At 43.0% G+C, this 24,490-nt stretch overlaps 1 protein-coding gene across 8 annotated transcripts in view; it reads right to left on the minus strand.

Annotated features, from left to right (window-relative positions):
* Positions 1-24,490, minus strand: part of SPECC1 (sperm antigen with calponin homology and coiled-coil domains 1) — a 281,070-nt gene that overhangs the window by 66,416 nt on the left and 190,164 nt on the right. For 6 of the 8 annotated variants that reach the window (XM_050763865.1, XM_050763867.1, XM_050763866.1 and 3 more), the window contains 5 exons: positions 19,842-20,049; positions 15,598-15,671; positions 15,025-15,230; positions 1,311-1,456; positions 62-162 (listed from right to left, as the gene is read on the minus strand). In XM_050763865.1, coding sequence (XP_050619822.1) covers positions 62-162; positions 1,311-1,456; positions 15,025-15,230; positions 15,598-15,671; positions 19,842-20,049 — 735 coding nt within the window. Of the gene's footprint in view, positions 1-61; positions 163-1,310; positions 1,457-7,988; positions 10,543-15,024; positions 15,231-15,597; positions 15,672-19,841; positions 20,050-24,490 lie in introns of those variants that run through there. The other 2 variants (XM_050763869.1, XM_050763870.1) reach the window with 1 other exon arrangement.

A 24,490-nucleotide genomic window follows, 5' to 3' on the forward strand; every position in this document is an offset into this window, starting at 1 on the left:
AAAACATCTAGAGGCATACACAGCAAACCATACGCAGTGGTTATTTCTGGGGCTCATCTACCTGCATTGGAGAGACAGCAGCTGCTGGAGCAGTCCTCACTGGTATCCCACTTAGGGGACTTCTGGGGGTCTTATGGACAGAAATATTCTGTCCAGCTCCACCTGCCAAGAAAAAACATGAGAACATGTATATGCTGTTCCACTTCAAAATAGCATATAGTTGTTCCTGATTTCTTGTTACTTTTTTTGGTGGCTTAAGGAGTATCCGTGTTTAGCATAATATTTACTCTATTATCCTTTTCTTCTCTGGACTAGAGCTGCATTGGGGAAACAAGAAGGGAAGAGTCAGCTGAGTGGAGGTCAGTCTTAGATGAAGGATAGCTGAGCAAAAAGAGACTGTATAAATAATGAGGTGCCTAGAGAAGGAAGGAACAGAAAAGTTCTTGTACAAATTGTTAATTCATTTCCTGTCTTCACAGACATGAAAGGCTTTCATGTCTTTGAATATGTAGAGCCTAGTCTTAATCTAATTTAGGTGCAAACAATTTTAGCAGAGACAACCAGGTGCATCCTAGGATTAACTTTTACTACAGTCTCCCAATACAATGGCATGTTTGTTGCAGTCTGGGGAAGAAAGATATTGTTACTGTAGAGAGATGCACATTCTGTTTCTTCTATTTGCTATGTTTATGTGTACAGTATATGTATGAAGTATAGCTATGCATCGTTCTCATATAGGAAGATAAGCATGACTAAAGGGGAATTGTGAGACCATCAGACAATTCCAGGAAAAGCTGGGAACACACCTAGATCAGGAGTGACAGATTAGCACAGGTGCTCACGTACAAGACCGGATAGAAAAACGTCTAGCAGGTTGCAAGATGGGGATGGCCGGGGTACCTACAAGAGGGCCAGGTGCACAGATGTGATGCCTCATTTCCTAGGAGATGAAGTCTCCAGCTGACCCTCATAATTCTTATGCGATGACAAAAAGGCAAATAGTAGTGACCTGAATTTAATGGCTATAAGAGGCAAAAAAGAAAGGTAGCAAGGCAGGAACTGGATGGAAGGAAGAGGTAGAGAGGAAGAGGCTGCATTTGTGTTATTCACGCACCAGTCTCTCCATCAGTGTCTCCCCGGAGCCTCAGCCAGGCTCCTGCATGCAGTGGCTACATGTGGTAGGACCTGGAAAGTGCCCTTGTGGTTGTAACAACATAGGGCCAGGGTGGAGTAGAGACAGTAGACATATCAAATGTCGGGCCAAAGTTTGAATTTGGAGCTTTGCTTATAGAAAAACTGTGATCAAATACCTGGGCGTCCCAAGTCAAATGACTTGATAAGTGACTTAACGGTGGTTGCCGACTCCGGGGGTGTTGGAGATGTTCTGCTAACACAGACACCAGGCCACCGACCAGCAGCATCGACCTCGGGGGACTCTGGCTCTTCATCCACAGGTCTGCATGGCAAAGAGCAAATCAGATTGAAAAGGTGGAGGACATCCCCATGGGAGAAAAAGACACAGAGGAAAACAGAACTGATGTGGAGAAAATAAACGAAGCTGGAAGGAAAATTCTGAATTTAACATCCTGTTTTCTCTACCAGTTTGCATCTTTAGGAAATAATGTAGGCATTGTTCTCAATTTTTAGAAGAGTTGTTTTCTTGGGAAATGGTCAGAAATAGTTATTTTTATATGTAGAGTGACTTGATATTAGCTTCAAATAAAAAGTGTGTATGGCTACTTTGCAAATTGTGCATTTTTCCTGAAAAAATGCAAATGTTATTGATCACAAATATTTCGTCTACTGTCAATGGTGAATGCAGTGGATTGGCTGCCGATATGTGCTCCAACCGCCATGCAGTACACAGAGTTTGGAAAGATGAAATCTCACAGCTCTCCTGCAGCTGGGATTTTGGGTGTGATTTAAGTTCTACCAATGAGAAAGACTTGGGCAAGACCTGGAGTGGGACCTGGATCAGAGGAAGAGAGGCAGGGCACAGGGCATTCACTATGTAGACAGAGACTGTAGAAGAGACAAGATGCTATGGTGCTGGCAACCGCGGTGGCAGCTTTCCAACTGGATGGGCAGCTTTCTGAAGTTAAGGCTCCTCTCCTGGGGGAGGGAGCAGGTTCCCTGGTGGTTCAGTTCTGTGTGGACTTTAGGAGCTGCTCCTGGAAGCTCAGCCTTCCCAACAATTCTGCAAACCATATAACACCTTTCTGCCTAAGCCAACAAGAGTGCGATCCATTACACATGACAGAATCCTGATTCAGACACTCTGCCTTCTAAGCATAAGAGTGGTAACAGCACTCTAAAATCACACTGCAATTCTGCACAAGGTGAAGCTCCTGCTCTCACCCAGGTTTGCTGGCATGTTCTTCACGAGGCTTCTAGACTCATAGAAAGTATTCTATGATAGATCATTGACCCAATCCTCAATCCTCTCATGCATGGCTTCCTCATCTAGGGGACTTTGGCATGTCATGTGATCTCCCTGTGAGTCAACACAAGAACTCCCAATCTTCTCATTGCTAAATCACTGCTCTCTTCATTGTATCATATTGCCACAGCTGTTTTGCAACATGACTAATTTATGAGAATAGTTCAAACAGAATGTTTCTGGAAGTGTATCTCAATGAGGTCAGTGGAAGTTTAAATCAGAAAATAAAATAGTTATTTACTGATCATTTCAAAATTAATCTAGCTCCTCATAAGCTTCTGCAGTTGAATTTATTTGTCCTTAATTCTCTAAGCTTTCTTCTGTTGCTCTGTAAACAACATGAATAGAATAAATGTTGCCCAGGCTGGTCTCAACTTCCTGAGCTCAGACAATCTGCTGCCTTGGCCTCCCAAAGTGCTAGGATGACAGACATGAGCCACTGCACCTGGCCAACTTCTTGCCTGTTAAGCCTTACAATCTTCCCTCTACAGTCCCTTCTTATGAGTGAAAAAAAAATCAGTAAACTGAAAACTTCATTGGAAGAAACTATCAGGCACTTCAGAAACTGTAGGAGGTTGGGTTTTTAAAATAATTTTTAAAGGTTTATTGAGAGGAACTGGTTTTCATACTTTCCCATGCAATAAAATCAGGTGGCGAAAATGCAGAAAGAGAATGCAATCAGGTTAGGTTTGAGCAGAAAATAATTTCCTCTGTCTGTGCTAGCCATTCTCATGAAGGTCATCAACAAACAAAATGGGCCACCTTCTTTTTTTTTCCCCTGAGACAGAGTCTCGCTCTGTAGCCCAGGCTGGAGTACAGTGACACAATCTCAGCTCACTGCAACCTCTACCTCCCGGGTTCAAGCGATTCTCATGCCTCAGCCTCCTGAGTAGCTGGGACTACAGGCAAGCGCCACCACACCTGGCTAATCTTTTGTAATTTTTTTTTTTTTTTTTTTTTAGTAGAGACGGGGTTTCGCCATGTTGCCCAGGCTGGTCTCAACCTCCTGAGCTCAGACAATCTGCCTGCCTTGGCCTCCCAAAGTGCTAGGATGACATGCATGAATCACTGCTCCTGGCCAACTTCTTACCAGTCCATCTAAACGACTCAGTACCAAAGGCCTCCAAGGACAATCATTTTAAGTAATTCATTTTACATTTCATTCTTTGATAATTTAATAAGAACAAAATAGAGAAGCCTACATTCCGCTGAGGTTATTCCTTTCAGTTATCTAAATTTATCTGCAATTCAAAATATCAAATGATAAATTTAAAAAGCAAGGCCACAAGAATCAATTACCTCTGCCTTCAGGTATCCAAAGACAATATTTCAAACACTCAGTCTACTTGGCTAGAACAGTAAGAGTCAATATGAGAAAACTCTGTATTATTTGAGTACAGAAATACCCACTGTGTTATATAACAGTGATGGAGGGGGCAGGTGGTGTCTGTGTGTCTGTGTGTGTGTGTGTGTGTGTGTGTGAGGGATTCACAAAAGAAAGCCTGAAATGAATAACCAAAGAAAATGGTTATTAAGAATGCTATTGGCTTATTAGTATGTACTTTAATCATAAATGAGGTTAAAAATCCTTACACCAGCCTATTCTAGAATTGGCTGGGATTGATTAGTAACAGCATCAGCAATAAATGAAGGATTACATTTCCTCCATTCCAAGGAAGAATAAAAACTCTGTATTCTGTAATGAATATTAAGAAATATTTACGCATACAGCCAGGTATGTCTTAGCATTAAATAAAGGAAAAACTGCAAGGTACCACTGCTGCAGAAACACTTGTTCAAGGCTTGCTACTGCCTCTAAGGCTGATGTTAGATTCTAGAGTCAACCTGTAAAATAACAATCATACATGTAGTCAAATAAGCCATGAAAATAACTTGAGTCACTCAAAAGTACATGCTTTTGTAAACATGACTATCTACGAACACACCATCTCTGCAGCAATCTCACATACTCACATTCCCTCCAGCCTTTCATGGTTGGCTCTCTGTTACATCACAGATTAAATAGCTGCTTTGTGTTTAGGGGCCACGCTTAAAACAACAAACATGAAGCATGTGTTCTACCTGCTCCCAGCATATAAAACTATGATAATAATCAATAATTTCAGCAAAACAAGTATGATGAATGTGTATAACTCCACTGCATATGACAAGCACAGTACCATGTGTCTTAAAAACATTATCTAATTTAATTTTCAACAAAACTCCTAGATATTATTATCCCTTAGAGGAAAATTTGACCATGGTCACATGGTTCATGAATGGTGAATCTGGCATGCAAATCCAGCTCTGGCCATGCCTTTCTCAAATTTTCTATAATGCATAAATGTTCTGTGAGAGGTATACAAGGTTCTAGAAACAATACTGATGGTATTTCTTCCTAAAATTTAAGTACATTTTAAAAATACTACCAATAGTTATTTCAGTGTTCCTATCTTGATACAATAATCTGCTCTTAAAAGGTGGCAACCCATACCAGAGAATGACAGCTGTAGGCCAGACCGCCCGATGCTGTATCACACACAGCAGGTGACGCACACTCCATAAGCAGGCAGTGTCTCCATGGAGAATAGCAAGGCGCACGGCCCTCCTCATTGAATGTCGGTCTGCCTTCTATGCCTTACCTTGTCAATTAAGCACATATACATATGTGTCTGTAATTATTTCCCTTTAAAAATTTTATTTAACCTTTCTAATTTGCTGCTTTCCTTGTTACATTAGAGAGCAGAGTTTTCAAATGTCAGTGATGGTGTACAGCATTTACTTCCTCAAAACACCACTTTATGTCATTGTTCATTCTGATCCAGGTACAGGTGAGCTCCTGTACATGATGATTTTTAAAGTATTCAAAGGTTAACTCCATTTGGGTGGTGTTGCATGGCACCACTGCCACCTTCACAATTGGCAGATTAATATTTGTGAAGAGGGCAGGTCATGTGTCAACCACATGCTCATGCCTGCCGGGCTCTTTCCTGAACACCTGAACGAAGCCCAACCCCAGGCCTTTCGGTTAATCTCCCAAGACTCCCCTCTGCCCGTCTAGTTTTGGACTATTCACCTGAAGCTTTTTACTTTTATGTCCTGCCTCTGTGCCTCTGCTCATTCTATGCCCTTGTCTGGAATGTAATTTTCTCTAAATACTTATTTTGCACAAAACAAATCTAACAGAAGTTTTTCACTCTATTTGAAGACAGAAATTATGAAGTACTTTGTCTCTTAGGTGTCAAACAATATCTTCTAAATTTCACTTTCAAATTTCAATAAAAGCATATATAACAATAAAAACAAACAGGATACGAAAGTAATTTGAATACCAGCATCTTAATCTACAAATCCGAACAATAAGAATCAGATAGTAAAAGTCTTGTAGTCGAGTATCATTGACATGGCCTAGATTTTGAAGAACTTCTGCTAATACAGAGTACATGGTCAGGGAAATGAAAATACAATACCAAGGGCTTTCCCCCAATTCCCTTCCAAAGAAAATGGAGATATGGGCAAACCCCAACTAATGTCTCCCACCCTAGAGGGCCAGGGCCGGAGAGGAGCACGAGATGCCCAGAGAGATGCAGGGCATTCTGGCAAAGGATCAGGAACAAGAGGAATTTACATTCAACGAGGCCAAGGTTGGTTTACCCCAGGCATAAAGGGCAGTAGTGACAAGGGGCAGGGTGGGAAGAGCCACAGTGTGCACCTAAAATGGATGAGGGGCACACACACAGATCCAGAGAGCTGGCTCTGTGTTCCAGGCTCACCAAGCATAGAAGAAACTGGGCACACGTGAATTTCCCACTAGGCACTCACCCTTCTCTACTCTACCTGGGCTTCAGTACCTCCCAATATGTAACATAAATGTACCTTCAAGAGCCTCCCAACATGTTTAAGTCATGAGAAGAAGACCCGAAGCACTGTCAGGCAAAGGCAGTGATCTGAGCAGAATCCAGATACGGACCTGGGGCGAATGTCAGGCCCTGCCACACCTGAATCTGCTTCAGCAAGAGAAGGTGACAGGCAAAATCATGCCCTGCTCAATGCAAACAGTTCATAATACAAAGTGAAAGGGAAACTGCACTCAGGAGAGGACCGGCATTTGTAAATTCATGACAGAGTTCAACACTGATACCATCTGCCTTAAAATTCAATAAAATAAAAATTTTAAATGAAAGGATGAGTTAAAAAATAAGTAATCTAATAATCCATGAATATTTTAAAGCAGAACTAACTCAAAAGAGAAAGAAATTGGAGCATATCTAGGGCAAGTCTCTCTGAATGTGGATGAAATAAACCATGTAAAGGTGGGATTTGAATTCAGTGGACAAAGGATGACTCTGGTAATAAACAATGCTACCCAGTGGGAGAAAAAGAATCACATCTCACATCAAATTAAATAAAGAGAGGTGGATCGAATGGTCTGCATGTGTGTGTGCATCAAGTAGATGAAGACATTTAACAGCATATTTGTATAACATTGGGGAGAAGGAATCTTTTAAAAAAAATGAATAAAGGAAAACACTAACAGTTTACATTACATAAAAATACAAAATTTTCTATGATAAAGATGATAAGGCCATATCATATGATAAATATGATAAAGATGATAAAGGCTCATAATATAGGGGATAAAATCACATCCCTCATAAAATACTGACTTATAAGCTGATGAGAAAAAAGCAATCGGCTCAGCGAAAAAACAGGGAAAAGTTGCAAAACTAGTAATTCTTAGAAAATGCAGTGGTTAGTAAACATACAAAGATATGCTTAGAAAGGGCTGGGCATGGTGGCTCATGGCTGTAATCCCTGCACTTTGGGAGGCTGAGTTGGGAGGATCACTTGAGCCCAGGAGTTCAGTATCAGTCTCTCTGGGCAACATAGTTGAGACCTCATGTCTACCCAAAAAAAAAAAAAAAAATTAGCTGGGCACGGTGGTGTGCCCTGTAGTCCGAGCTACTCAGGAGGCTGGGGTGGGAGGATCACTCGAGTCCAGGAGGTTGAGGCTGCAGTGAGCCATGATTGTACCACTGCACTCCAGCCTAGGTGACAGAGTGAGGCCCTGTCTTAAAAAAAAAAAAAAAAAATGCTTAGAGAAATGCAAATTAAAGAGCTAAAAAGACAGTATTTTTTTATTATCCTATTGGCAAAAATAAGATCAAGGCTCTTCACCACTGCTCAGGCTGTGTAGAGATGGGCATGTTCAAGAGTGAAATGTCACAGCACTCAGGTGAGTAACTGGAGACATCTATTAAAATAAAAATGTGCGTATACTTTAGAGCAGCAATAGTATTTCGAAAAACTCATTCTATAAAAATAAAACCACAACTACATAGGACTATATGAATAAGGACTGCTATTACAGCATTACTCATAAAGAAAATAATTATAACCTTGCTGTGCATTAGTAAGACAATATTTTAATATTCCAGGACATGTCCTTCCTGTGGAAGGTCATGTTGCTCTTAAAATAAGTTAGATTTGCATGTATTGACCTGGAAGGATGCCTATGACATATAAAATAAAAAGTAAAGGTACAGAGTACTGAATAGAATATAATCCAATTTTTATTAAAAATATAAAAATGAATCCTATACATATTTACTAGTAAAGAAAAAATGTACACACTGTTAACACTGATTTCCTCAAAGGTGGTACTGAGGGAGAAGAAAGATTAATATTTTTCTTCACACATCTCCATTTTGTTATTAGTATTCCTAAATATTACTTCATAATTAAGAAAAAATCCAATACATTAAATCACCAATCTATTCATATTTAAATGTCAATGAAACACATCTAGACTTTAAGTCCGTACTATATTTTCTGAGACCCTAGAGTTTTAAAAACTTGTGCAAAATTAGCACTTTTACTCCATGCCCTTTTGTTCTACTAATGAAATTGTTCATATTCCATGTCACCCTCCTATTCACAACTTACAGTCCAGCTTTTTTCTGCTTCAAATTCTAGTTACTTGATGTGGCTTTGAAGTTCTGAAACTGTATTCAGAAAAAAATGTAGAACAAAACGACATAAGGTCCCTGCAGAAACGTAGCTGGTGATTAAAACTAAGCAGCAGATGCTTCTATATAAGAACATGTTTATTTTGCACTTCATAAAGGCTTACAGATAAAAATATTCAACAGTACCTAACAACAGGTCAAAATATGGGGTGCAAATACAGCAGTGCCTTTTAAGTTGAAGTTGCAGTTTCCTTATTGTTTATATTTGAAAACATCCAGCAAATGAATTTTAAATAATCCTAAGAACTCTGAATCTGAGGTAAAGAGCTCCCAAAATATAAATTTCAGTCCTACTCACAAGTATCTAAGTTATTTTTACAGAGAAGACCTCAATGACTTTTCTCACGCCACACTAATTTTTCTAGTGATTTTGTGCTGTATGGTTTCATACCCCAAAAGATCTTCCTGAGTTTAAAGAGCATTCCTGTTCCTAATTTTCCTTTTATTAGACTGTAACTCTTGTCTTGTCTCATCCTTTGGATAACGTTGCTAATAGCTCCATGCCGTGTACACTGTGAACCAGTTCCTCACGTGAGAATTGCAGGAGGTTTCTGCCTGATGGAGGTTGCTGAATTGGATTTGGATCTTCACAAACACACATATTTCCAGAAGTTTAAATCACATTTTGAATTGTGTATCACTCTGAGTTGAACGCTAAGTTTCTGGGGTGAGTTTCATCCACAAAACTTTGGTGTAGTTGTCATTCAATCGTTTTCCATTAGATTTCTATTGCCATTGTCACCGTGCTTACCTATCTGGCTTAATAACATCCTTTATGATCAAATATCTACTTATGTTTAACCCAGCAAGATTCTGGAAATCAACCCAAAGCTTGCAGGCACCTTGTTTCAGACGAGGTAATGAAGTCAGTCTCCGAGTGAAGAGGCTCAATCAAGACCCCACAGAAGGGGCCGGGCACGGGGATCACACTTGTAATCCCTGCACTTTGGGAAGCCAAGGCGGCCAGATCACTTGAGGTCAGGAGTTCGAGACCAGCCTGACCAACATGGTGAAATCGCGTCTCTACTAAAAATACAAAATTAGCCGGGTGTGACGGCACGTGCCTGTAGTCCCAGCTACTTGGGAGGTCAAGGCAGCAGAATAGCTTAAACCAGGAAGCGGAGCTTGCAGTGAGCCAAGATCGCACCACTGCACTCCAGCCTGGGCAATAAGAATAAAGCTCCAACTTGACGAACTTTCTGACTTCTTCGGAATATGACATCATGCAGATGGCTTCCTATTTTGCCTTGAGTAATGTGAATTCCAAAATGATCAGACACCATGATCAAAAGGAAGCAGAGAAATGAATGCCAAAAAGTAGAACTTGGGCCTTAGGGGCTGGGCTCGGTGGCTCATGTCTGTAATCCCAGCACTTTGGGAGGCTGAAGCAGGCGATCACCTGAGGTCAGGAGTTTGAGACCAGCCTGGCCAACATGGTGAAACCCCATCTCTACTAACAATACAAAAATTAGCTGGGCGTGGTGGCAGGTGCCTGTAATTCCAGCTACTTGGAAGGCTGAGGCAGGAGAATCACTTGAACCTGGGAGGCAGAGGTTGCAGTGAGCCGAGATCACACCGTTGCATTCCAGCCTGGGCGACAAGAGTAAAACTCTGTCTCAAAAAAAAACAAAAAAAACAAAACAACAACAACAAAAGAACTCGGGCCTGTGCTGTGCCCAGCTCTGCATCTGCTCTGCCACCGCGCCCTTTCAGCACTCCAGTTGCAAATAACTTTTCATAAGACTTGTACTTTGTTTTTTTCAGAACAACTTCATTTTATTCTCCAAATAAAAGACGGCTGAATCTTCTGAGGAAAAGTAAAAAGAGGGAAACATCATCTTTGATCATGCAGTGAGCTGATCCCAAAATGTGGACAAAAAGCAGAGACTTGACGGCAATGACTCTGAGAAACAGAGAATGTCACAAGGAGACAACTGGGCTCTTTATAAAGAGGCAATTTCTCCTCTACACATTCCCCCTTTCATCTAGAGATGGCTGCGGCTCCCAATCATGGCAAGAGCTGGGCTGTCTTTCTTCCACCAAATGCTCTGCTAGCTGACAGAGCCCAGGGAGCTGTGAAAATAGAAACGGGAGGGAGAGGCTGTAAAGGAGTTACCTAAGGCAATACAGTCTTAGTTCACAAACGCAAGAATTTCCAGCTTACACTGTCCCACAGGGAAAAGCTAATGTCCAAGATAGGCCAACAGGTTTTAATTCCTACTGTTCCAATTTTTTGGAAGCCAAAGGTTTTTGGACATTTAAAAAAAAAAAAAAAAAAGACTGCAAATGCCTGTACTAGGCTCCTTCCACCAGAACTTCTCCGACAAAGAACTGTGTGGTGAAGCAGAGATGTCCAGGATGAACACCCAGAGGCCCCTCCAGAATTTACAAAGAGGCGCATGCTTCTCTCCACTGTCAAGGCCAAAAAACCTTCTTGCTTTTATAACTGCAACCTAAAAATCCTAAAGGTCTAAGGGAAGCTTATGTCCACATTGTTGAAATCTGTAAAAACAGGGGTCAGGGAACAGAGAAGCAGACACAGCTCTTTAGATTATAGACTGTGTGTCTAATGACATAAATGTACGTTTAAACTATGAAAAAAAGAGTACTAGGTGTGAGTGAACAGATAATGCTGGCTGGAAAAAGGGCACATGAGAGGACCAGGTTCCGCATCAAGCGTCAAATTAAATGCTGGAGACCCCTGTCCATCATGCTATCATGGGTGCTAAAGTGAGGTCTTTTCAGAAACTGCTTAAGAATCCTCAGGAGAACGGCCCCCCTCCACCTGGGAGAGGGGCTCAGTATCAGAGCATCTGTGGCGAGAGAGCTGGAAAAGGGATCTTAAAGAATCTATACCTCCAACTTCCGCCCTTCCCTTTCCGTTGTAGCTGGAGAACATATGCTGAGCGGCTGTGACCCTAATATTAGAGCCATCAGAGCAACACAGAGGGCAGCACAGGCACACACAGTGACACTTGGGCTGACACGGATGTGCATACACGGAGTTAAGCCAATTCCAGTGGAGTCTGCACGTGCTGCGCTGCCACACTGCTCACCTCCAAGAGGCGACAATGCAAGAACTTGTGGTGCAGGCAAAACAAAACACATTCGAATCACAGACATTCTATTTAGAAACCAACAGCATTAATTAGGCACAGATGTTAAGTGTGTTTAATTATCTCTTTTAAAGATGTTTTCCATGGATGCTTATTGGTATTATACGACAAACACAGAAAGAATCAGATAAATCACCCTCAAAGTAATGGCATTTGCTGTTTCAGAACAAGAGAAACAAATGCCACAAATAGAGGTCTTTCCCTGATGCTGCTTGAGAAGCCTGGGCCACGCACTGCTCATGAACAATGTCTTTCATTAGAAAGCTTGTATGCGGCACAATATATCATTACACTGAGCTGCCTGTGTTTTTTCTGATTTTGCCAGGCCCCAGGACTCAACTTTTCAGGAAAAAGATCTGACGGGTTTATTTCAGAGAGAGTTTTCATTTCGAAGCCTTTTACTTGATTGGGAGTTTTCAACACTGGGAGGAGCCAGAGCTGAAAAAGTTATTATCTTTTCATCTATTACATTATATGTGTCCAATGAAACAGATCACTTTTAGGTCCCCAAAAACACACTGGTTTGTTCACGTTTCTGGAAGAGAAAGATCAGGCCCACAAGCCACAACTAAGATATGGAGATGCCACTGTGTCAAAGAGGTTCAAAGTATTGCACCAGAATAATGTTAAGGCTGGCACTGGAGTTTCTTATTCTCTCACCAGCGAAAGGTCAGCTAATCAACCAGTCCAGAGAACAGCAGAGCTTAAAGGGATCTCAAAAACGACCCCCTCTTCCTACCTCTTTTAACAGGCAGGAGGCAGAGCTGAGAATGAGATGTTACTGGTTGGCTGAAACATGACGCTGGGAGTGAGATATTGCTGGTTGACAGCAAAGATGAGGCTACCGCCTTCCTTCCCCACGTACCTTAACATCAGTTATTCTGACTGAAATAAAAATATCTGTGAAAGTGTAACAGGACTGAAGATCATGGATGAGTTAGATAATATCCCAGTGTTTAGTTACTGAGTTCCAGCAATGAATGCTGGCTTGCATTTCTGCCCGGGTGCTTCATCTCATGCCTATCAGCCTGGCTGCAACCAATTCTGTAAGTGCCCACTGACGCAAACAGAGCTTAAGCACCGGGTAACCCCATGTCGGGATCCAGGTGCTTTTTGGGTGATCTTACCTTCTCTCAGTTGTCCTTGAGGACCTCGTCAGAGAATGCTCTGCAAGTTCTTTGGCTGTGGCTGAACCAAGAAGGACTTTTGAGTTCTCATTAGATGACTGTCTAAGTCAAACTGAGTTTCAATCAAGAACTCACTCAGTCAAGATGGAAACACTAGGTGGCCTCCGGAGCTTGGAGGGTGTGAGTTGGTTTCAAGTCTTGCTCAAGCGGTAGGTGCTGGAAGTGGCTGAACCATCAGCGACTAACTGCCACATAGTCAACTCTTTAGAGAGGGCAGCTTGCCAGAGAAGTGCAAAATCAGACAAGAAACCAGCATCACCAGCTCTTGTCTGACTTCCTGCCAAATGTGTTGACAGGCAGAAATGTTCTGATGCCTGACTTCAGTACCATGCCATGTTCTCATTGGTGTCCATTCTAAAATTTTGAAATGTTTTCTGATAAGGGATTATCAAAAAACATTTGATATGGATTGGATTATCCCAATCCAAACTGTTAGATCGGGAGGTAGGTTTGTAATCACTGGAAAATCAAAAAAGAAACATTCTGTGTTTAAAAAAAAAAAAAAGGTGACATTAAGATTGAAGATGCAGGATGCAGCATAGGGAGTCCTAAACTGCCAGGACATATGCGGAGCTTTCCTAGAATATCAGGGTTCATGCTACACGGTCTGGCCTGTGTCTCAGAATATACATAAGAAACACAGCATCTCATACAAGAACCTGGCCTGTATCTCAGAATATACGTAAGAAATGCAGCATCTCATACAAGAACCTATTTGGAGCCACCACAGAAACTCAGGACTTGTCTTTTACCATTTATCATTAAAATAACGTCCATGTGAAGCAACACAAGTTCTGACTCAGATTTTCTTCCAATGACAGACAATAGGGAAGCAAGACAGAGGCAAACAAACAAAAGCAGACACAGAGGCCACCCAGAATGGCCTCACTACTGTTTCAATAGGGAACCCTGCAAAATCTAGTTTTCCTATTCTCCTTCTACCTTTACTTAAAATTCACATCCTTTGGTGTCCAGAGGGTAGAGCTCTGGCTATCAAGTAATGATCTTTCTGGTGCATGTATAGTCCCAGTTAGTCAGGAGGCTGAGGCAGAAGAATCTCCTGGGCTCAGTAGTTCAAGTCCAGCTTGGGCAACATAGTGAAACCCCATCTCTAAAAATAAATAACTAAATAAAATAATGATCTTGATGTTCATTACTCAACAGTGAATTGTGGGGCCAGCTACATCTGATCTTCATCCTTCCCCAAAGGCCATTTTATGTAAAAGTCATAAACAAAGAAATAAGGAATTACTTGGAGCAGAATTGACAGGAGAATCACAACTGAATTCTGAAAAATCTCCTCTTTCCAATGTCGTGAAATTCATGATAACAGAACATCAGATCAAAAGGCTCAGGAGCTAGCCAGTGATCTTGGAGGCATGTAAAAATTAGGGCCAACTGATCAACATTCAAAATCCAGGAAATCTGATCTAAAGACTGTTTGATATTTGAGAGACACCTAAAAATTCAAAATCATTTCCTAATATCCAAGAATCTCAAAGTTAAGGACACTGATTCCTGATTGGGTAAATACATTAGTTAAAGCAAAAAATATTGTTCATAAATTTGTCTGTAAACCATCTAAATTTCAGATAATAATTCCCATTGCATTCACTTTGGGAATACCTTCCTCTTAAATGTCACTGTTAGTAAAGCTCCCTGGGCTGATACACTGTGTGCTTCTCCCCATCAAGAGCAGAAGGGAATGTCATACATCAGCCAAATTCAGGTTTTCCACTCTCACCCTTTTTTAATAAAGTAGGTTATGTCAAGGCCTTTTGAAATAGCTCATTGGTGCTTTCAATAAGCAGACACACCCCTGGGCCCGGAGGAATGTGTCTTTCTCCAGCGGCTCCTCCCCTCGGGAGTGATTCCAGCCTCTCCCACTGCATGGGAGTGACCTGTGCAAGGTGGTGGGTTCGTATTTATTAGTGTGCACTCCTTGCATTAATAAATGCTAAGATTCAAGGAGCATCCTAGACAGGACTTCTTTAACCTAGCAGGATAGTTGGCTAGAACTTGCCCTTTGTATGTAAGTGTGGAGCTTAGCAGTCCTTTATGCTGCAGCATGGCAGGGACTGGGTACTGTACAGAATGTTCCTAGTGGTACGGTGGTGCTAGTAATTCAGGGTGATCTCAGAAAGGAAACAGCAGAGCCTGGCACAGACATGAAGAGTCCCATCCCCACCAGGAGCCCCACACATAGTGATTAAGTGAGAAGCAAGCACAGCCCTGGTGCCCACCAGACTCACGGAGGGGTGGCTCTGCTGGTGACCACCCTGCCGTGGCCCTGCACATCCCCCAGCTCCTTCTGCAACCGGGCGTTCTTCTCCTCCTCCTCCAGCAGTTTCCTCTTCACAGTGCGCAGCTCCTGCTGGGCCTCACACTTGATGTCATTGGCCACCACCACCGCGGTCTGCAGATCTGCCTGGAACCGCCTCCATTCCTCGGTATCCTCCTGAAAATACCAGAGCCCACCCCTGTGTCAGACACCTGCCAGGGCTGGTGCCTGGGCAGGGACCCCAGAGTCTCCATGTTGGTCACCAAGAAAGAATGCCAGCAGTGCTTGGTGAGGCCCTGCTTTCACAGTGGCTCACTGTTGGAAAAGGCACTGGTGGGAATTACACCTTCAGGTTATGAGAGTTCTCCATCCTGACACCAAATGACTGCTTTGATTTTACTTCCTGACAACAAGAATTTACAGTTCCAGGGCCCACCATGCCATGGAAATGTTCCAAGAGAAAGCAGGATAGAGAGAGTGATCTAGACCTCGGAGGGGGTAATACACAGGAAGATGGTGGTGAAGGCTCCCGCCCACATCTCACCTTCATCTGCTTGGTCAGAGTCTTTAGCTGCCTCTCCAGGTCTGACTTCTGTTCCTCCAGCTTGATCACATTACCTAGAAATAAATAATTTAGACAGGGCTTGGAAAAGCTGTGAGACTCTTAAGAGAAGATAAGCTAGGTAACAAAGAAAGCACAACTCCAGATGCCACAACAGGCATTCAAATCTATCCCTTCTACTCTCAATGCAACTTTTAGCAATTTCAATTTACCCTGCAAACCAGGGAATGGACACAAGAGGCTCCTCTGAGATAGAGAACAGGATGATCTGGAAAATATGTGGTGTGTATTGAGGTTACAGTCTCAGCAGACAGGATGCACAACCAAATAGCAGCACTATGGGAAGAGGCCTCCACGGCCACACACACTTGCACACCGAGCCCGGCCTCCCTCGCACTCACACACAATCATCCTGAGTGTCCCTTAATGCTGTGAGATAGAGGCTTTCACATAACAGAGCTTATGACTGCTTATTCCTCCTGTGATCTGTAAAGCACTTTCTAGAGTCGTAGATCTCAATCACAGTTAAGCCTCTGAATCGCTGGTGAAGCTTTTCAAAAGCACCGATGTTCTAGTCCCACACTCCAGACACCTGCAGGCAGAATCTCCAAGGGCAGACAGAACCCGGGGATGTGTGCATTTAACATCTTCCCAGGTGGCTTGCCTACCTCTCCCTACTTAAGGACACCTGCAGCCCCTCGTTCTCCCTGCCTCCAATTCTCTCCATACAGCTATCAGTCATTCAAGTTTAAATCTGATGGTGTCAGTCACTGAGCTGAAATTCCTCAATAGGTCCTCATGCTCTAAGCTAGAGCATTAGTTTTCTATGAAGGATGCAAATCAGAATCGCCAGAGTAGGCTAAAAAGATGCCACGGACAGGTCCTACCCCAGCAGTTCTAGTTCTAGTGGGACTGAGAGTTTGTGTGGGGAATCAGTGCTGCACAGTAGAAAACACTCCTTAACTTCTCTTTATTTTTCAGTCCATTCCTTTCCCATCAGGATCTTATAGGAAGAAGTGATTGGTCTAGGCTGGATTTATGTGTCCCTGGGTCTCTGTGCAAAAGCATATCTTAACAATACCTCAATATCCTTTTAAAAAGTTTAAAAGTTTTTCAAAGGATGGTTTGTATTATTGTCAGTCTTGGATATATGATGATATAATCACAGGGGTGGGTCTAAATTTTGCTGTGGACATTAATTATACACTGGTTTTCTTGGTGTGTCTGTGCTGACTTTTAAGGATTTAGGGACAATACAACCCTATTTTCAATAGCAAAAGATCACAACAACAAAAACGAACAGAACAGAACTTGTCTTCTTTGACTTTTCTTCTCAATCACGGTGCTGGGTTTGGAAGGATACACTGACGATGATGGCGTCCAGGTTTTCAGTTGTATCCTGAGAACAGCCTGGATGGCACCAACACTGAATGCTGAGGTTCCACAGTTCTACTGCGCGTCATGTCTAGCGAGAAATGGGGCAGGTGCTGTCAACTCTCACTCTAACCAACTCATCAATGTCTGAAATATATAGTCAATTCTAATAATCATGGTAGTTGCAGAGAGTTGCCATGCACACCAAATCAGCAAACACTGAACTATTGTACCTAGGAAAAATACAGGTTAGGTTCCTGCAAGCCTCTGGTCACAACATTCTCATCAACTAAAATGCTATTTGCATTATATAGACTTATCTGCCAATGTCTCTCTATAAACAAGCCAGGCTCATCAACCATGGAAGCCGACTCTTTCCCATTTCCCTCTTCCCGAATAATACTGAGCAAGTATTGTCAAATTCTTCTTCAGCCTCCTGATCTGCAGAACCTGCCTTGTCTGCAAGGTTAACCTTTCTCACATCTTATGGCCTTTTGAAACTTGGGAGCCAACCAGCACTAGCCAAGAAGGGTAGTTACCATTTTCCTGACCCTGGGTGATGTGAACAAACATTGCTCTGGTTTTCAGCCACACAACAATATTGCCCACTGCTTTTTAAAACTGGCTGTCATCTCACAAATCCATGAATTTGGCTGCTTTTAGCACATCGCTTTAGCATGTCTCAGGGCACTCTTATATACATATTGTCAAGCTTCTCCCTTTCTCTGATGCATTGTACTGGGTTTTTTTTTGCTTGGTTTGGTTTTTTTTATTTTTTACAGATGGAATCTTGCTCTACTGCCCAGGCTGGAGTGCAGTGGCACAATCTTGGTTCGCTGCAGTCTCAGCCTTTCAGGCTCAAGGGATCCTCCCACCTTAGCCTCTGGAGAAGCTGGGACTACAGGCATAGGCCACCACATGTGGCTAGTTTTGTTTTGTTTTTTTTTGGTCAAGACAGGGTCTCACTATGTTGCCCAGGCTGGTCTCAAACTCCTGGGCTCAAGCGATCTTCCTGCCTCAGTCTCCCAAAGTGCTGAGATTACAGGGATGAGGTCACTGCACTTGGCCTGAGGCACTGTATTGTTGATTTAATAACACTGAACTCACGTGCAACAGGACAAGAGCTTGCGTCTGCATGAAGCTTCCCTAACACACGTGTTTTCTCTGTAGGTGCGTCTCAACCTCACTGTGCGTGGGGACAGTGGATGGCACTGTAGCACTGCACTCAGAGCCATTTTAAATAGCAAAGTCACCAAAAACAAAAATAAGCACAAAAATGTTAAAAGCATGGTATTAAGCAGACTGTAAAAAAGACGCATGTACAGTATGAAAAGGCCAAGTGTCTCTGATCTGAGTTGGGAACATAAGCACTGGATGACACAACCTTTTTACTTCTCTGTGCATGTCTGAAAATGACTGTGGAAGTGCTCTGTGTATTGGGGTTAAAATACATTTTATCAAGCAGGTGAATTCACAAATGTGAAATCTGCGAATGAGGAGGATCGACTGCACGGGGTAGGGAAATTCTCAGGTAACTGACCAAGCTATTCTTAGCTATTCTTAGTAATGGCTGGTGTGACTAAATGCTTTGTGCATTAAATCTGTTGTTACAAAAGAAAACACGTAAGATGTGACCATTTGATAAGGCTTATTTGGACAAAGAAGATAATGTTTAAACTGTTTTAAAAATTTCTTTCCCAATTCAAAGCAAACAATGAGTTGGTAACTAAGCCATATGCTGATGTCTCTTCAGCAACTAAGTGGCAAACGTCTCTAAGTTACTTGATATCCTCCCACCAATGGGACACATGCGGAATTGTTTTCTCCCTTAGACCAAGAGCACACATTGTTCATCCACTCTGACACCTATCATCCATCTCTATCAGATCCAAGAGACGACACAGTGTCAGTACTCGATGACTGGCAAGCAATTTCTTCTGAATAACTGTCTCCTACCCTGCAGAATATCCTTAGGAAGGGTCCCTGTGAACTCCCACAGTCACAGCTAAAGTATCCTAACATAGCCTTCAAGCTGACCAGGCTGCCTAGAGACAGCAGCAGTAGCATGGCTCACACACAGCACATCCAGCACAGCCAAAAAACATTTGCAGCTGGGTACCGTGGCTCACACCTGTAATCCCAGTGCTTTGAGAGGCCAGGAGGATCACCTGAGCCCAGGAGTTTGAGGCTGCAGTGAGCTCTGATTGCTGCAGTGAGCTACAACTGCACCACTGCACTCCAGCCTGGGTGACAGAGCGAGACCTCTAAAAAAACAAAATGAAAAGCATTTCTATTTTTCACAATCACCTACATACTGCTGACTCATGTTCAACAGTCTTTTCTTCTGTCATCCCAGTTTTCAACTGCTGTAGTCATTGATCTCCTAATCTCTAGTTTTTAAACTAGAGATTAATGATTGTTTCTTAGGTAACATTCTTCCTAGGAGATTACAGTGCACTCAAATAAGAGACTTCATAAACCCCAGCCAACATACAGTCAAAAACCCTCCCCCAGTCACCCACTGCTGCTGGTTTCTTTAGTGTCCTACTCAGGTCCATTCCACATTTCTCCTAGGCTTGACCCATTTACTTTCTTTTGCAGTGGCACGATCTCAGCTCACTGCAACCTCCGCCTCCCACTTTCAAGTGATTCTCCTGCCTCGGCCTCCTGAGTAGCTGGGGTTACAGGCGCCCACCATGCCTGGCTAATTTTTTATTTTTAGTAGAGACAGGGTTTCAGCATGTTGGTCAGGCTGGGTCTCGAACTCCTGACCTCAGGTGATCCTCCCGCCTTAGCCTCCCAAAGTCTGGGATTATAGGTGTGAGCCACCACACCTGGCTGACCCCACTTACTTTCTAGCTCACTGATGAGTTGATTATTGTGTAACTTGACAGCTCGGTGCTGTTCCACCTGATCTTCCAATTCAAATATGGTTTCTTTCATGTCTTTGATCTCTGCATCACTCTCTGATGCTTTTTCTTGCAGCTTTAGGCTGGTTCTGCTTAGCTGTTCAGCTTGGTGATCACATATCTCCTTCAGGTATGAATAATCCTTTTCCACCTAAAATAAAAGGAAGTTTCCTTGGTCAGTTTAACAACAAAATTCCCACAGTGATCTGTACACTAGAAGGCCAAGCCCCACCATGATGCAATATACTCATGTAACAAACCTGCACATTAACCTCTTCAGTCTAAAATAAAACATTATGAACAGCTCCCCACAAGTCAGCAGCAGGCTCATGGACACAGCAGCAAAGACGTCATTGGCATGTGCCATTTCTTGCATTCTTAGCCTCAGAAACAGCCAAGGCTGTGAACAGTCAGAAAAACACGGTGTATGCTTCCAAATGACTGGATTCTGTGCCCCTTCCTACAAGGAGGAGGGAATCTGCACGCACTTAAATATTCCTCTTTCCCGCAGCTGGGAGAGCAGCGGTGCTTCCCTGGGAGGCACTGGCCCTGCACCGAGAGAGCTGCCTGGATGTGGCTACCCCCACCGCACATTTGCTATGGAGCAGCGCCCTCTGCTGCTGAGCTGTGAACAACGCCCCTGAAGCCAGGCTAATCTGCAAATCCCCAGGTTCCCTTAGAGATAAAATACTTGTGGTTGCAATGTTTCTTTAGAGGAATCTCTAAAGACTCTCTATCACATTCACGCTCTATCACAGCAAAAATGTGATAGAAAATGCCGGCGGGAGGCACACAGAAACGTGCACACACCAGAAGCAGAAAAGTGGCACAGCACAATCGCTCCACCTGTTTAATTTTTTAATTGTTAAACATTTTAACTGTACAGAAAAGCACCAAAAATAATCATGCACCAAACAGACTTAACAACAATTAAACGTTGTCACATTTGCAAAATCTTTTTACTTTAATAAGAATTTTTTAAAGCCTCAATCTTCCTCTCTACCTCTGAGAGTAATAAGCATTATCCTAAAATTGCTATGGGGTCATCCCTTGAATGGTTTTTCACTTTTACCATATATGCATGTGTCCATGATAATACATAGTATTGTCCTTTTACACAATGTTATACTACATTGTGCTTTTGCAGTGGATTATACTGTATCTGCATTATACTGCATTTACAACATGGTAATATGCTTTGTCCTCTACAATACTATGCTTATCATGCTCTTGCATTTTAACTGTGTTTTTGAAATGTATCCACACTGATACACATCGTGCTAGGTCATTACTTTAACTGGTGCATAGTATTCCACTGTCTGAATATATTCATTATTTTGTTACAAAAATGCTGCAATAAACATCATTGTCCCTTTTCTACAGTCCTTTAATTAACATTACTAAACAGCTGTGTATTTACCAGGTAATCTGGGGTTTGGGGTGGGGTTTCTTTGTATGCAATGAAAATTTTTTCCAATTATACTTCATGTGCAAAACCTTCTGGCTATAAGCTCTATGGGAATAGGGACCTTGTCTGTTTAATTCACCATTGCACCCCCAGTGTCTACACAGCATCACACACAGGAGGCATTTAACGAATATTTGATGAATGATCAAATATCACACTGGGAGGCAGCACAGAAGGGTCATTCACTGGGAAATTGTGACAAAGGCTAAGGAAAGGAGGAGACACCTGGAGACAGAACAAGATGGCCAAAAAGAATCCTCCAGCAATGGCTTCCCTACAGGAACACCAAATGGAACTGCTATTTACACAAGAAAGCATCTTCATAAGAATGAAAAATCAGATGAATGATCACAGTGCCTGGTTTTAACACATCGTATCAAGGAAAGAGGCACCGGAGACGGGAGGAAAGACTGTCTTGACTCTCCAACATCCCCCTCTCCCTTATCCCTTGGCAGCAACCACATGGTACAGAGACAGCATCTGTGCACCCGGGGGGAGGGAAAGCACAATGATTGTGAGATTGCACTGGAATTTGGTGCTGTCCCATCACAGCAGAAAGCAACACAGGACAGAATTCAGCCAGCACCCATAGAAGGAGCTTCTAGACCAGCCCTAGCCGGAGGGGAATCTTCCATTCCAGCGAGAATCTGAGTTCTGGCAAGCCCTACCTCTGTGGGCTAAAGCACTCTGGAGTCCTACGTAAATCTGAAAGAGTCTAGGTCACAAGGGCTGCAGTTTCTGGGCAAGTCCTGGTGCTGTGCTGGGCTCAGAGCCAGTGGACTTGGGGTGCACATGACCCAGTGAGACACCAGCTGGAGCAGCCAAGGGAGTGCTTGTACCACTCTTCCCCCAACCTCAGGCAGCACAGCTCACAGCTCTGGGAGGAGAGGGAAGAGTAAAGAGGACTTGGTCTTGCAACTAGGATACCAGCTCAGCCACAGTAAAATAAAGCACCAAGCAGATTCCTGAAGCTCCCATTCCAGGTCCTAGCTCCCAGATAACATTTCTAGACACATCCTGGACCAGAAGGAAACCCACTGTCTTGAAGGGAAGGACCCAGTCCTGGCAGCATATTCATCACCTGCTGACCAAAGAGTCCTTGGGCTTTGATTAAACATCAGCAATACCCACACAGTACTCGTCATGGGCCACAGACTGTACTGGCTTCAGGTGTGACCCAGCGCATTCCCAGCTGTGGTGGCCACAGAGAGAGACCCCTTCTGCTTGAGGAAAGGAGAGGCAAGAGTAAAGGGGACTTCATCTTGTAACTTGGGCACCAGCTCAGCCACAGTAAAATAAGCACTAAGCAGGTTCCTAAGGTCCCCGATCTAGGCCTTAGTTCCTGGACAGCATTTCTAGACCCACCCTGGACCTGAAGGGAGCCCGCTGCTGCCCTGAAGGGAGAGACCCAGACCTGCTGACTAAAGAGCACCTGGGACTTGAATAAACATCAGTGGTGCTGCCACAGGCCTGAGGTAGTGGTAGCCACTGGTAGAGATCCCTTTGGCTTGAGGAAAGGAGAGGGAAGGGTAAAGGGCTTTATCTTCCAACTTGGGTACCAGCTCAGCCACAGTAAAATAAAGCACCAGGCAGACTCCTAAGGTTGCCAACTCCAAGCCCTAGCTCCCAGGTAGCATTTCTAGACCCACTCTGGGCTAGAAGGGAACCCATCACCCTGAAGGGAAAGACACAAGCCAGGCTAGATTCCCCACCTGCTGACTAAAGGGCCCTTGGGCCTTGAATAAACATCAGCAGTAGCCAGGCAATAGTCACCATAAGTTTTGACTGAGACCCAGTGCTGGGCTGGCTTCAGGTCTGACCCAGCACAGTCCCAGTAGTGGTAGCCACAGGAGTGCTTCACCCATGCTCCAACTCCAGGCAGCTCAGCATGAAAAGAGAGACTCTGTGCTCCGGGGAAAGTAAGGAAAAGGAACAAGAGACTCTGCCTCGTAAACCGGGAAATTCTCCTGGATCTTATCCAGGACCACCAAGGTGATACCTCAAGGAGTCTGCAAGAATCACACCATTACTGGGCTTGTGGTGCCCCCTAATGCAGATACAGCTGCAGTGACCAAAGGCTTAGATCCTAACACTCAATTCCCTTTAAATACTTGGAAAGTCTTTTCAAGAAAGACAAGTACAAACAAGCCCAGACTGCGAAGATTGAATAAATACCGGACTCTTCCATGCCCAGACATCTATGAACATCCACAAGCATCAAGACCATCCAGGAAAACATGACCTCATCAAATGAAGTAAACAAGATACCAGTGACCAATCCCAGAGTGATAGAGATGTGATCGTTCAGACAGAAAATTCCAAATAGCTGTTTTGAGGAAGCTCAATGAAATTCAAGATAACACAGAGAAAGAATTTAGAAGAGATTGAAATTTTTTTTTTTTTTTTTGAGACAAAGTCTTGCACTGTAGCCCAGACTGAAGTGCAGTGGTGCAATCTCAGATCACTGCAACCGCCTCCTTCCAGGTTCAAGCGATTCTACTGCCTCAGCCCCCTGAGAAGCTGGGATTATAGGCAGGCGCCACCACACCTGGCTAATTTTTGTATTTTTAGTAGAGACGGGGTTTCACCATGTTGGTCAGGCTGATCTTGAACTCCTGACCTCATGATCTGCCCGCTTCAGCCTCCCAAAGTGCTGGGATTATAGGCGTGAGCACCTGGCTGAGACTGAAATAAATTTTTTAAAATAAAGCAGAAATTATGGAGCTAAAAATTAATGACATACTGAAGAACGCATCAGTCTCAACAGCAGAACTGATCAAACAGAAGAAAGAGAGCTTGAAGACAGCCTATTTGAAAATATACAGAGACAAAATTTAAAAAGAATAAAGCACACATACAAGATCTAGAAAACAGTCTATAAAAAGCACAACTCTAGTAAGTTATTGGCTTTAGAGAGGAGGCAGAGAGAGAGACTGGGGCAGAAAGTTTATTCAAAGGGCTAATAACAGAGAACTTCCCAAATCTAGAGAAAGATATTAATACTCAAGTACAATAGGTTATAGAACACCAAGCAGATTTTGCCCAAGTAAGAAATTTTAATAAACAAATTTCCAAAAGTCAAAGATAATGAAAAGATCCTAGAAGCAGCAAGAAAAAAGAAACA

Source organism: Macaca thibetana, chromosome 16 (genome assembly GCF_024542745.1).
Source record: "Macaca thibetana thibetana isolate TM-01 chromosome 16, ASM2454274v1, whole genome shotgun sequence".
Classification (NCBI taxonomy): domain Eukaryota; kingdom Metazoa; phylum Chordata; class Mammalia; order Primates; family Cercopithecidae; genus Macaca; species Macaca thibetana.